Source organism: Octodon degus, unplaced genomic scaffold, assembly GCF_000260255.1.
Source record: "Octodon degus isolate 3935 unplaced genomic scaffold, OctDeg1.0 scaffold00014, whole genome shotgun sequence".
In the NCBI taxonomy this organism is placed as follows: Eukaryota; Metazoa; Chordata; class Mammalia; order Rodentia; family Octodontidae; genus Octodon; species Octodon degus.
Window position 1 is genome coordinate 11313695 of NW_004524590.1, and position 11968 is coordinate 11325662.

Genomic DNA, 11968 nt, shown 5'->3' on the forward strand with positions numbered 1-11968 from the left:
TAGGATCACAAGTCTGCATCTTGTACTGCAATTAACCACTAAGAAGTATATATGCAGTGTATTATTTGTTGAAACTGTACTTCCGATTTGATTTGAAACTGTCTCATTGCTGTTTATCAATAAAACTTTGAAAAAAAAAAGAAAGTAATATGTACAAAGACTCACCTTTTTTGTTTCTTTCAGATAAACTAAAGATTGTTCATCAGGCACATAAGTCAAAGGTATGTTCCCCGTGCACAGTATCTTGCACATAGCAGTAATCATTAGTGAAATTGATAAGTGAAAGGGCTCATGGTCATTTAAAATCTTTTCCATTATAGTTGCATTTTTAATTTTGTAGATTCCCTTTCTCCAGCCTTCCTTTCTTGCTAAAGAAAAATAAAACCTAAGTCACATATGCCTGCAAGTAGTGGTACATCCTTTAGAAAAGATGTTAATGAAAACAGAAAGCACACCATGTGTTATTTATCTAGCACATCTTTACATAAAAATAAGCATATAACTTAGTAAGCAAATTGAGGTTTCATATAAAAGTACCCACTTGTTATCTGGCAGTCTGATCTTTTTGACTTTCTTAGTTCTGCACTAGAAGAAAAGGGTCGAAAGCAGATGCCTAATTTGATTGTCTTGACACTGGCTGTAGAAGGCCCAGGATGGTGACTTCTTCTTTTTTCCATTTTAATCTTTATTTATTTATTTATTTGGCACAAGGTTTCGCTCCGCAGAGCGAGCATACTCTGCATCAGCCACACTGGAATTCTAAAGTTGTCTTGCCCTCCCTGGTGGAGCTGTTTGTTTATGCGTGCATCACACACTTGCATCTCTGTCTTCTGGCCTTTTTAGGGCAATTTCTTTATGAAGTCACAGTCGAAGGCTTGCTATTACTGATAGAGTGGTCCTTTTCTCCAAATCTCATTAAAGCAGCCATCTTACTAGAGGAAGTGCTCAAAGGCAAGAAGCCGTGTCTTATTCTTCAGCCTCTTGTACCTCTAAAGCTCAGTGCAGTGCTGGCTCACAGTTCCTCCACAGCACTTTTGAATGAAGTATTTATGAACTTGCTTGGTTCCGTTCCCTTCTTTAGTCCTGTAGGTGCTCCTTGCATTCAGCTTTCAGATAAATACACACCACAGATCGCAATGAAGATGGCACAGTGCATCGGTGACCTTGTGGGTTTTTCTCTTTTTCTTTGTTTATGTATCCGTTGTCAAATACCTCAAAATGTGCCCACGTGTGTCTGGGGCTGAGGCGTGGCACGGCCCCTTTTATAGCTGCTGGAATGTTCTGTCGCTGTATCTGGCCATAGATCTTGTCTGTTTTCACCAGGCCAAGAGTGTTTTCATCTTGGTTCCTAAAATAAAGAGAATAGGAAGTGTGGTTCTATTTTATAGGGAAGAACTATCTGTGACTATATTATAAAATATAAATAAAGGTAGAAAGAAAAGTTTTGCTTTTTGGAAAAGTTGCAAAGCATCTCATGTCGTCTCTCTTCAGTGCTGCATTTTCACCTGGGTGGGCTTGTTCCTAGGCCTGTGTTTCCTGAAAGGACTAGTTAGTAAATTTTCCTTTTGCTGGAATGACAAGCTCATTCATCATATTCAGATAACCAGTGTCATGACCTAAAAAATCAGGAGATTCTCCATCTGTAGTTTAGAAGAGAAAAATCCTAGACTGTTCCTGATATCTGAGACACACATTCTGCTCTGCTGTGTTGTATACAGTTGTCCCTTGGGATAGGTTCCAGGACCCAAATCCACAGCCGTCAAGTCCCTTAAATAAAGTGGCATAGTATTCATGTGTAACCTGCACACATCCTCCTGTGCGCTTAAGATTATCTCTAGATTACTTCTAAGACCTAATAAAACATCAGTGCTGTGTGAATAGGTCTTATACTCTGTTGTTTGGGGAATAATGGTAAGGAAGAAAGTCTACATATTCAGCACAGGCTTGAGCATCACAGGCCTCATTGTGTTTTAGTCTGCAGTCGGTTGAAGCTACAGAGGCCCAAGCCTGTGTGCAGAAGGCCAATTGTTTTCAAGCTGAATAATGCATTTACTTATGGAGGGACTTACAAAACAAATTAAGTCACTTAGACTTTTCTTGAACTCTGGATTCATAAATCCACCATAACAATCCCAGTTACTCACAGACCTTATGCCTCGAGCGTGATTCCGCAGGTTTCTAGGGAATTCCACGTATTTTTGCAGATGGCGTTTCGCAGCTTCGCCGTCACGCTCTTCATGCCTTCTCTGCTGCCAGAGGCCGGTCACTGCCCCTCAATCTTCTCTCCACCCGCAGGCTCGTAGCTTCTCCAGCTAGGCAGATTCAGTGTTTTAGCCCACCTAGCACTATGCTCTTTCATTAACCAAAAGGAGAGACTTCCAAGTTTCCTTTTTATGTTAGTGGACCCACTTATGAAAGGCATTTCTTCTCTTTCCCTGATCTTTGGGGCCTAGAGACTTTCATAATTGCAGAAAGGTGTTCTCAGCACCTTCTTCCCATCCCACACGAAGGCCGTCTGGATGCCTGCCCACCTCGGCCTCCTCTTGGGCTGCGAGCTAAATGTTGAGACAGTGACTCCAGAGAAGGGTGTACATAATGGCCATACAGCAGCCGTGCTGAGGTAATCAAGAAAATGTGTTTATTACGGGTTATAGTCAGGCTGCGGAGAGTCAGAATAATTTCTATTAAGATTTGAAGTAAAAGCTTTATTTTTGTTCTATCCTGTATTTTGTATATTTGGAAACCAGGTAGCTATGCTTGTTAAAATTATATGGAAGGGAGAAATGATATCATGGAATAAACTTTGTCAGAAATATGGAAGGTCTTTAATAAGAACATTTTATTTTTCTTATTAAAAGGGAGAACTGAAGCAAACTTAAGTAGCAAAGAGAGAGCCTCGTGTGTGCTGGCGAAGTTCCCGACCACTAAGCTGCATGCCAACCCAGAATAAAATTTTAAGAATAGAAGGGTGCCCTTCGCTAACGCTGCTGTTGCAGCAAATGTGCTTACTTACCTGAGTCACTGCAGAAGGCAGATGCAGAGAAAAGTGGGTTTATTGGGGATGCTGGCTGGGCCCCCAGTGTGTGGCCAAGTACTAACCCCAAGGGACAGAAGGGGAGAACAGCTACACAGTTTTAGTTCGGGGTCTAGCTCAGCGTCTAGGGGGATGGATGGTGCTGACATGGGTCAGTGTAGCTATAGAGATACTACAGCGCTTGTGACAGTGGAACAGAGGAGCTTGGCATTTGACGCAGGGAGCGGCCTTATGACGAAGCTTGGGGTGGTATCAGGTTAGGTAACTATGAAGACCTTTATAAGAAGCAAACTTAAGGGAACAGAAACTTAAGTTCTTTTTTCATTTTCATTTTTTTCTTTTTGGCTGGCTTAGCCTGCCCTGAGGGCAGGGCTGGCGTAGAATTTGGTGCTGGGGATTGAACCACAGTCCTCTGCGCCTGCCTAAGCTTGCCTAAGCAGGTGCTTTAGACCACTGAGCTATCTCGCTGGCCCAGAAACTTAAGTTCTAAGATGGTGTCTGAGTACAGCATGGTGTCGGTTTGGTTCTTTTTTTCCACTCAGCTTCCGCAAACACACTTGAAAAGATGAACATAAACTCATATTAGTTGTCCAGATTCTTTAAAGTGAGCTCCTCTTAAGATCTATGCATTTTGTTATGTTAAAGTCTACTGCACTTTAAGAAAGTGGAACACTCTATGAGGAATCCAAATTAAAACTTATATAGAAATACTGAGGATATTTTCCTTTTTTTTTTTTTTTAAACAGTCTTGCTATGAAATTCGGGCTGGGCTTAAACTTGTGATCCTTCTCTCTCTGCCTCCAGAGTGCTGGAATTACAAGTGTAATTATAGCTATCACCAGACGTGATGCTAGAACATGAAATAGGTTGAAGATCTCGATTCTCCTCTAGTTATAAATGTAAGACCACCCCAATAAAATACTGTAGGGGTGTGTGTGTGTGTGTGTGTGTGTGTGTGTATGCTGAGTATGGAAGATTATGTAGATATACCAGCTCTCTACAAAGAATGTAAACATTATGGACCACAAGAATGTACTAATAGGGGCTGGAGAGATGGCTCAGTGGTCTAAGGCACCTACTTAGAACAAGCTTGGCAAAGCATCAGGGACCGCGGTTCAATCCCCCAGCACCACATGCCAGCCAGCCCCGCCCCCTGGTGGGCTGAGCTGGCCACACACACACACCACTCTCTCTCTCTCTCTCTCTCTCTCTCTCTCTCTCTCTCTCAAATAAATAAAAAATAAAAAATAAAAAAAAAGAATGTACTAATAAAAAAATCAAAGGTAAATAAGAATAAGAGAATTCTAAAAAATCAATGAGTGATCTTGCCTAATATAAGATTAAGACATACTGCAAAGCCATAGTAATTAAAATGGTGTACTACTCCAACATGAGCTGGTATTTTGGCGGTTCTAACTTGAAAGTCTAGAAATGGACATATACATATACATATACATATACATATACACATATATATGTGGCAGTTGGTAAATATGGCATTTAAAAATCTATTGGGAAAAGATGAGGGATTCAATAAATGGTACTGAAATATCTGGATGGACATCTAGAAAAAAATTAAGTTGAATCTTTATCTTTTCCTTTATGCCACAATAAATTCCTGCTGGGTTAATGATGCAAATATAAAACTTAAAACCACAGATGAGGAGGACTGTGATGAAACAGATTGAGTCTAAATTAATAATTTGTTCAAGTTGGGTGATGGGTGTGGAGTGAGGAGGCTCATTGCATTATTCTCTTTATGTAAAATTTTGAAAATTTCCACAGTTAACATATAAAAATGAAATTAGTAAAAACATTTGAAGAAAACATAGAATTTAAAAAAATAATCTCAGGCCAGAGCCCGTCTAATGGCCATGGAAAACTGGGTAAGCATAAAAGCATACATTTTACTTCATACTTATTCAATCAAAATTAATTTGGGATTTTTTTTTTAAAAGAAATGCCATCCCGGATATAGTGATGGCACGTGCCCGTAATCTAGGCTTCTGGGAGGCTGGGGCAGGAGTATTGCCAAGTTTGGCTTGATGAGAACCGTTGCAAAAAAAAAAAAAAAAAAAAAAATTAGAAAGGAGCTGAGAATGTATCTCAGTGCACTGGGCTCAATCCACAGGACACAAAAGAAAAGAAAAGAAACTATAAGAAAAACCAAGAATAAATGAAAGGTGGGGGAACTGTTTCTAGCTTTTAGAAAAGACTCAATTTCCTCAGTATATAAAAATAGTTGTAGCTTAGGGTAAAGTTTATTCTTTAGCATGAGTTTGATCCTTAGCATTGCAGAAAAGAAAGAACAAAGCTGCAAGTGAAATAAATTATGAATAGCTTTATTCAAATAAAAATTAAGACTCCATGTAATCTGCAGTTATAAGATTGGCAAAGATCAGAGAGTTTGGGGAATACTGTGGGCAAATGGATGGGGAAGCAGGTACTCAGAGTGATTGGTAGCATTCGTGTAAATTGGGGTGGCTTCTCTGGAGAGTTATTTGGCAGGCTCTGCTAAAATTAAACTTGCACACAATTCTGTGACCCAGCAAATATAGGAATTTATCTGAATGATAAAACTGAACATAAGCAATTTAATGTATGTCTAAAGATACTCATTTGCAAAATTATTTATAGAGAAAAATGTTGGAAAAAAAAGTGTCCACAGATAAGGACACTGTGTGTGTGTGTGTGTGTGTGTGTGTGTCCCTTCAGTGAAATATATTGCAACCTTAAGTTTTGAAATGAATCTCACTTGTGCAGAATGAGGTTTTAAGAGAAAACAAGGAATTAGAACATAGCATTTAACAGGCTATTTGTGCATTATACATCCAGAGCAAATTCAAGAAGGATGCCCAGGAATTAGTTTTAGTTCTCTAGAGGAGAAACAGGTATCTGGTGGATAGGAATTGAGAGAAGATTTAATTTTTTCACACTCACCCATATGTACTTAAAGAATTTTGTATTATCTATTCTAAGTAACTTGTGTGCGTGTGTGCGTGCGTGCGTGCGTGCATGTGTGTGTGTGTGTGACCTGGCTGAGGATCAAACTAGTACAGGTTATTAAGAATGAGGTTTTTTTTTTTGTTTTTTTTTTTTTAAGTAAAGGTTCCCACTGTGGAGTTCAAATCCCTGTGCTCTCTAGTGAATGAAGTTCTTGAATCACAGAACATAGACACTAGCTTTTAGGGCTTCTATTTTTGGCAGTGGAGAGGCCTTTGTGCCGCCTCTATCTTGGCCATATTTATACATGGCTAAACAGCTGCAATTAGTTGGCATGTGGTACTGTGTGCTGAACTGGTAATCACCCCATGCTGTTCAAAGCCAATACCAACTCAAGATGTTCCCCTATCTTTATGATTTCTAACTAGCTTTGTAAATGTCATCACAGAGCAAATTCATCTATGTCCGTTCCAAATTTCACAGAAAACTGCTACAGTTACTATGACATGGGACCAATTCCTTGCTTAGTTGGGTAGGGTTTTATAACTTGGGTATGGTATCTTTGTTCATAAACTTAATTCTTTTCACAATTCCAGTTGCAAACTGAATTGGATGAGAACAAAATCAAATTTCCTGTAAAATCAACCTTGAACCTAACCATTGGTTTGATTCAGTTTTCATCTGATTTAGTTTATGACCAGAATTGTGGAGAATTAAGTTCATGAACCAAGGCACCACTATATCTGTAGACGTTAGGCCAGTTGAGGTAAAGTGACTTCAGTTCCATCGCCGAGTAGCCACATACACTGGGTCTCTGCCTTCACAGTTACCTTTTTTTCCTGGGCTGTTGCGCTGATGACGTGAGATGATGATGGTAACAATGCCAGGGAAACAGTGCCAGCCAGCACGGAGGTGCCTGCTCCATGTACTGAGGTTTATAGCCTTCATCTTACGTCATCACACCAAAGGAGATGAGGAAGATGCATTTGTCTCCCTTTCCTAAAGACAGGGAAACTGAGTCTTAGCCAGGTGTTGCTGTTTGTTAAGGACGCACAGCCGGGTACTGAGGGAGCCTGCATTTGAACCTAGGTGTGACTCAGAAGCCCATGCTTTTGCATAGCGCTGCAGTGGCAAACAGCCCTGGGTATCTGCTCCCTCCTCGCGTTGCCGTAGTGGGAGTGGTGTATAACTTTGGTTAGTGCTTTGTATTTAGGTAATAACTCCCTGTCTTTGAGAATTCTTACCAAATGTGAAATGCATATCAGTATTGCTAAAATGCAGGTCTTCTTTCTTTGTAGACAAATGAACTTGTATTGAGTTTGGAAGATGACGACAGACTGCTGTTGAAAGAAGACAGTACTCTGAAGGCTGCGGGGATCGGTGAGAGCGGCCTGTGTGCTGGAGGGCCCTCGTTTTCCCCGCCTGTGTGGCAAGGCCTGGTCGAGCACCTCTGGGCAGCCCTCTGGTCTTGCTGCTCCTCCACGCCCCCTCGCTGTGTGGGGAGGAGGAGAATGATGCGCACTCCGATCCCTTGACCAAGGGCGGTGCGTTTCTGCTCTCCAGATGAGCAGAACGCAAATATTTCTTCCCAGAAAGTTGCCTCAGAATTCTGCTGAGGGCCATTTTAAATGATTGGCAGGTTATTAGTACCACCTCTGCTTAGTCTCATCACATTATTTGGGCTAAGTGGACGTAGTAGAACTAATGCAGAATAATGAAATGAGATGTTGTTTGTACAACAGGCAGTGCGGTGTCTGATAGTCATCCGGGTCACTCGGGGCCAACCAGTGCATGGAATTTAAAATAGCCTCCGATGTGTGGTTGAGGAGTTGCCTGATTTAACCTTTCAACCTGTAATATGCATACAGTTCTATTTTAAAGAGGTGCTCTGTGACGTGTCTTAATGGCCATTAGATGTCACTGTTATTCTACTTGTATGCTCACCTAAAGATGATCGGGCAATAAAGGCATGAAGATTAGCAGGGCAGTCTGCACAGTGAGGACCTTGTGCCTTTGACACACCTCCCCGGCCAGGGATCACAATAGAGTCTCCCAGGTGGCACTTCCTCTCAATACTCTATACATACTGGCTAGGCGGCACTCAAAGAGAAGGCCATCTTGGGAGGCCACACATTTTCTGACCGGCACTGTGTTGAGTTACTTAATTGTACATGTCAAGAATTCACTTGTGAATGATCCATGCTGCTTATGAGAATTCCTGATGTGCACTTTTATCTGTAAATAGGATTTTAAATAGCAGGCTGTAGAATTTTAGGCTTTTTTTTGTGTTTAAGTCTATTACTTAGTAGAATTAGTACCTTTTCATAAGATTGATTGTCATTTGAAGTGCTGGCGAGATAGCTTGGTGGACTAAGTGTCTGCTTAGGCAAGCGCAAGGACTGGGGTTTGATCCCTGGCACCACATGCTGCACTGAGCAGGCGACCGAGACTGGGCGTGGAGGTGCATGCCTGTAATCCCATGCTGAGGAGGCTGAAAACAGGAGGATTAATACAAGTCCGAGCTGCATAGTAAGATCCTGTATCAAGTACATTTTTAAAAAAAGATTGATTGTCATTTGAAAAATGCTTTTGAACTTGGGATTTGTCTCTTGAAATGCTATTATTGTAACCTGTGTTATTGAGACCTGTGGCATCTGGGGATAGCACTGCTTGTTACAGCATAAAGATATGATAACAGTCAGACTGTCAGGGAACTGACAGCTTTATGAAAAGAATGGATAACCCCAAAACACATAAGATTTTACGAGATGATAAAGTTGATGTCTCAGATAAATGGGGAAAGACTTAATTAGCCAATTGTATTGTCCATTGCCAAAGCATTCAGGAAAATTAATTTTAAATCTTTTTTTAATGTATTTTAGTACCGGGTCTACTGCACAGATCGGGCTTGTAGTGATCCTCCAGTTTTCAGCCTCCCGAGCACTGGGATTAAAGGCACACACCACCACACCCAGTCTCATTCGCTGTCTCAGCCCACCTCTGGGGGCGGGGCTGGCACGGTACAGCAGGGATTGAACCACAGTCACTGTTAAATCTTTATTTAAATCATTATTCAAAAGTTAAATTCTATGTGGATTAATAAATCTTAACATTTATTTATTTTATTTTTTTTAAATTAATTTATTTATTTATTTTACATTTATTTATTGTGTGTGTGTGTGTGTGTGTGTGGCCAGCTCAGCCCACCAGGGGGCGGGGCTGGCTGGCATGTGGTGCTGGGGGATTGAACCACGGTCCCTGTGCTTTGCCAAGCTTGTTCCAAGTAGGTGCTTTAGACCACTGAGCCATCTCACCAGCCCTTTTTTTTTTTTTTTTTTTTTTAAATTAATCTTAACATTTAGCTCAGTGATTTCATAATCTTGAGAGAAGAGCTTTTTGACCTCAAAAGTAGAGACCATAGAAGTGATAAATTTTAATGCATAAAAATAAAAAATATAAACAGCTAAAGGGCAGTAAATCATAAAAAAAATACTTTTAGCAAACCTGGGTGATAAAACTTATTAGACTGACTTTGTAAAGATCTCTTACAATTCTAATAAAATAAATTCTGCTACAAGGAAGAGTTATATGAAAAATAGTTCCACCCTATTAGTAATAAGAAGGGTGCATATGAATATAGACATTACTTTATATAGTATAGACTCATGGTTGAGAAGCACAGCCCCGAGCCCGTGCTTGAGTTTAGAACCAGACTGTCTTTTTCTGTCTGGGTGACCTTCAGCAAGCAGCACCTGGTACAGGATGAAGTCAGTCAGGAACAAGTAGGAGTGTGGGGGAATCCGTGGGGTGGGAAGCATTCTGTACCACTGTCAGGAAAGTGTCTGTCCCCTAATACTCTGTAGGTCAGGCCCAACTGTCTGTCACATCTGTTCCTAAACCAGTAAAGCATCGTGCTTAGCCTATGAGGTGGCATATCTTGAGAAGGTTGGATTCTCAGGCTTTGTTACCTTTCCAGCTTGCCAATATCTGACATAGAGCTTTACTTGTTTCATGGAAATAGAGTACATTATATGATAACATCATCATTTACAATGCATGTATTAACGTCTTTGTATGTGTATATAGAGATGAGATTATATACCAAGTTATAGAAAAGGCTTTCAGGGTGTTGGCATTACCAGTAATTTTTTCTTTCTTCTCTGTATTATCTAATTTAGTTATGTGATTTTTATTGCAATTTCTGCAATTCATACATATGCCTTGTAAGGAACCAATGTTTTAAAGAAGAGATGTCCCTAAATATGGAGTAGTTCGAGTGAAGTCTTTGCTTTTTGACCTTCTGTGAGCCACGTGCTCCCTCTGAACTTCTAGTTTATTTTCTGTAATAGTAGAAATAATGAAACCTGTTTCAGAAGTTGCCAGGAGAGTTGAGTAATAGAATGACAATCCCAGGAACAGTGTGCAGAAAAGACCCTTCAGCCATTCTGGAGAAGACAGTTTGCAAATATTTTGTATTTCCTGAAACCAAGTTGGCTCGTTAATTTCAGACTGACTTATCTAACAAACTAGCTACAAAAGCAAGAATTATATTTTTCTTATTATTTGCTTGTTTAAGGCTGCAGGACTTTGACCAGAATCAGATCCTGTTAGTGGGTTCTCCACTCATTGCAGGGTGATGCAGGGACCCCACGCTGCCCCCCCACCCCCCCCGTCCCTGGCAGGGCGGGAGCTTGGCCACAAGCAGTTTCAGTCCATGCTGCGAAGTTTCTTCTTTGTTTCCCAGAGCAGTGCCTCTCTTCCTGAAAGCAAGACAAAGTTATACCTGCGGAAGGAGATGTGAGGGTCCACGGAGAGCCACAGAAAATTCTGCGGGGGAGTTGAGTTGTAAAAGCCATCCTTGAAGTGTGTGATTTTTCTAGGGAATTTTCCCTCCTGTGCTGTGTCTGGTTAGGTTTCCAAGAGCTTTAAAAGAAAAAGTCGAAGTCATCATTCTGTCCTTTTTTACCACTTGATCTTGCTGTAGAGCTGTCACTCCGCTATCACAGCCAGTTGCCATGGGAATACTGCCAGTGTAACAAATTTATCACTATGACTTTTCTGCAGGACTCATGAAAGGAAAAGAAAGGCTGGGTGGAGAAAATCAGGACAAAATCTTGTCTAAAGATTCCTCCTCATATGGAGTGATTCTCCAGTTCATACTCTGGCCTTTCACCTGCACCATAGATTTGCATTGGAGATTTTTGCTATAAACTTAGTCCCAAAATATATAAATAAAATTTGCTTCTGGAAGGAAGAAGCAGGTTTTACATAAAACTTGAACCTATTTATGTTTTAAATGTCTTTTTTTCTCTTTTACTTTATTCTTAATAATTGTAGTTTTCTGAACTAATTCTCCTAAGTAATCTATTTGCGTGTAAGCTGTTGTCATTTTCTGCATTGTACTGCTTTCATTTTGCTGCATTTCTAAAGTTAACTCTTGAATCAGCTCTGGTTTGAGAAAGAATTTGTGCCAGGGTAACCCTTCTCAAACCAATTGTGTGGGCTGGAGAGATAGCTCAGTGGCAGAAGCACCTGCCTGCCAAGGGCAAGGTCCTGAGTTCAATCCTTGGTACCACCAGGAAAAACCAAAAGACCAAAAATACCAAACCCTAAGACCAGTTATGTTTCATTAGAAATATTTTTTTAGCAAGTTATGGTGGGCCAAACACTAAGTGCTTATTTGGGGACAGAGTTCTTTCCAGCTCAGCTCCTGAAATAATCCCGAAGCTCCCATGTGGCTGCTTTCATTTTGCTTGTCCCTCCTGTCACTGGCCCCTGCCAGCAGCACCTGGTGCCTGCGCCTCTGCCACAAGGGGCCTTTCCACTCCTCCGACGTGCACCTTTTCCTCCTTTGACATAGTGTCACGTTGCTGCAGGTGAGCGTCCACACCGACAGGGTCTGCACGTCCACATGCAGCTTCATGAATTTTCTTTTTTCTTTTTTTAATTTTATTTATTTATTTATTTATTTATTTATTTATTGTGTGTGTG

General features: G+C 40.7%; 1 protein-coding gene across 7 annotated transcripts in view; it reads left to right on the forward strand.

Moving 5' to 3' along the window:
* The window catches only part of CUNH2orf76 (chromosome unknown C2orf76 homolog), a 69749-nt gene that overhangs the window by 50538 nt on the left and 7243 nt on the right, over positions 1–11968 (forward strand). For all 7 annotated transcript variants that reach the window (XM_023709764.1, XM_023709768.1, XM_004626359.3 and 4 more), the window contains 2 exons: positions 184–221; positions 7276–7357. In XM_023709764.1, the coding sequence (XP_023565532.1) occupies positions 184–221; positions 7276–7357 (120 nt within the window). The remainder of the gene's footprint in view (positions 1–183; positions 222–7275; positions 7358–11968) is intronic.